The sequence below is a fragment of the Nannospalax galili genome, unplaced genomic scaffold, assembly GCF_000622305.1.
Source record: "Nannospalax galili isolate Female #2095 unplaced genomic scaffold, S.galili_v1.0 scaffold809, whole genome shotgun sequence".
NCBI lineage: Eukaryota > Metazoa > Chordata > Mammalia > Rodentia > Spalacidae > Nannospalax > Nannospalax galili.
The window spans coordinates 776,859-778,474 of NW_008360015.1; the positions used below are offsets into that span (position 1 = coordinate 776,859).

The window sequence follows — 1,616 nt, forward strand, 5'->3', positions numbered from 1 at the left end:
GAAAACCATGATGGAGGGGCGAGATAATGTGAGAGATAAACAATGCCTAGCTAGTTTTGAAAACCAGAGAGAACCATATTACTCCTACAACCTACTGACAAATTATACATACCAGATCAAGAGATATATGTCTAGGTAAGGCTTACCTAGGAACAACTGATCTTTGCCCAAGATTTTTCTACATGACACACAGTAATTAAAAATACCAGACGGGTGGAACTAACCTTCTTGGGTGTTTAACAGACATACTTTGAGGTCTATAATAATTTGGTCAGAGGGACATAAAGGACACTTTTTGCTCCTTGCCCTCCTAGGTCGACTAGTTCCAGGGGACTATGAGCATCTCTCAAGTGGTTTTTAAAAAGACTTTTTTTGGTTTTAGGATCCTTGTGAAGATAATTCTTACATGCAAAAAATCAGGTATGTATTTGCTTTTTTAATTATCCAGACTAAACTAAAAGAAATCAAGATTAAGAAAATATTAGTTTATCAAAAAAATTATTTTGGGAAATGTTCTTGCAATGTAGCTCAATGTGACATTAAACTTAGAGTCACCTTCCTGCCTCTACCTCCTGAGAGCTGGCATTTCAGGCCTGTGCCACCATGCCCACCTGTTTTGTGACAATTTAAACTCTATGGTCAGCACTTGGTACTGCCCCAAGATTCCCTTCGCTTCTCCTCTTCCTCTGATCTCATGTCCCCACTGAGTGTGAATTCCATCAGCCTGCCTTTATTTCCTTTTCTTTTTTCTGAGACAGGGTCTAATGTAGCCTAGGGTGACTCAAACTTGCTATATAGCTGAGGCTGGCCTTTAACTCTTGATATTCCTGCCTTCGTCTGTCGACCAAGTGCTAAGATTTTAGACATGAGCCACTACACCTGGCACTTCTCTTTCTTTCCCCTGTATGGGTAGGGGTATATGTGTGCATGTACATTTGCATGTATGTGCAGTTATGCTTACACTGTGTGTGCATGTGTGTAGAGGTTGATACCAGATCTCATCCTTGATCATTCTCCACCATATATATTGAGGTGCAGTCTCTTCCTGAACCTGTAACTTGCTGATTTGGTTAGTCTAGCTTGTCAGCTTGCTCCAAGGAACCCTTGACTTGGCTTCCTCAGCATTGCGATATTAAGTGGACCACCATGCCCACCTACCATTTATGTGGGCACTGCGGATCTGAGCCTCAGTCCTCATGCTTGCATGTGGGAAGCACTTTACCCAGTGAGCTATCTTCCCAGCCTCTTTTTTCTTTTTGAAACATAGTGTCTTTATGCAGCCCAGATAGTCCTCATACCCGATCCTCTTGCCAGGATTGCAGAACAACTGTGTCCCATGGACCCCACCATTAATTAGATTGCTGTTAGCCAGTCTCTTTTGGGGGGCGGGGTACACCATTGAATTTTGGCTATATTTACAAAATGTTTTCAGTCTGGAATGGGTTTGCATCATTAAGAAATTTAAGGTGATAGCACTTGGAAAGCAGATGGAGGCTTGCCACCTGTCCCAGGCTACATAGCAAACACCATAAATAAATAAATAAATAAATAAATAAATAAATAAATAAATAAATAAATAAACAAATAAATAAACAAACTAAAAAAAGAAATTAAAG

At 40.3% G+C, this 1,616-nt stretch overlaps 1 protein-coding gene across 3 annotated transcripts in view; it reads left to right on the top strand.

Annotated features, from left to right (window-relative positions):
* The window catches only part of Eif2ak1 (eukaryotic translation initiation factor 2 alpha kinase 1), a 43,804-nt gene that overhangs the window by 12,134 nt on the left and 30,054 nt on the right, over positions 1-1,616 (top strand). For all 3 annotated transcript variants that reach the window (XM_029559122.1, XM_008824012.2, XM_029559121.1), the window contains exon 4: positions 383-420. In XM_029559122.1, the coding sequence (XP_029414982.1) occupies positions 383-420 (38 nt within the window). The remainder of the gene's footprint in view (positions 1-382; positions 421-1,616) is intronic.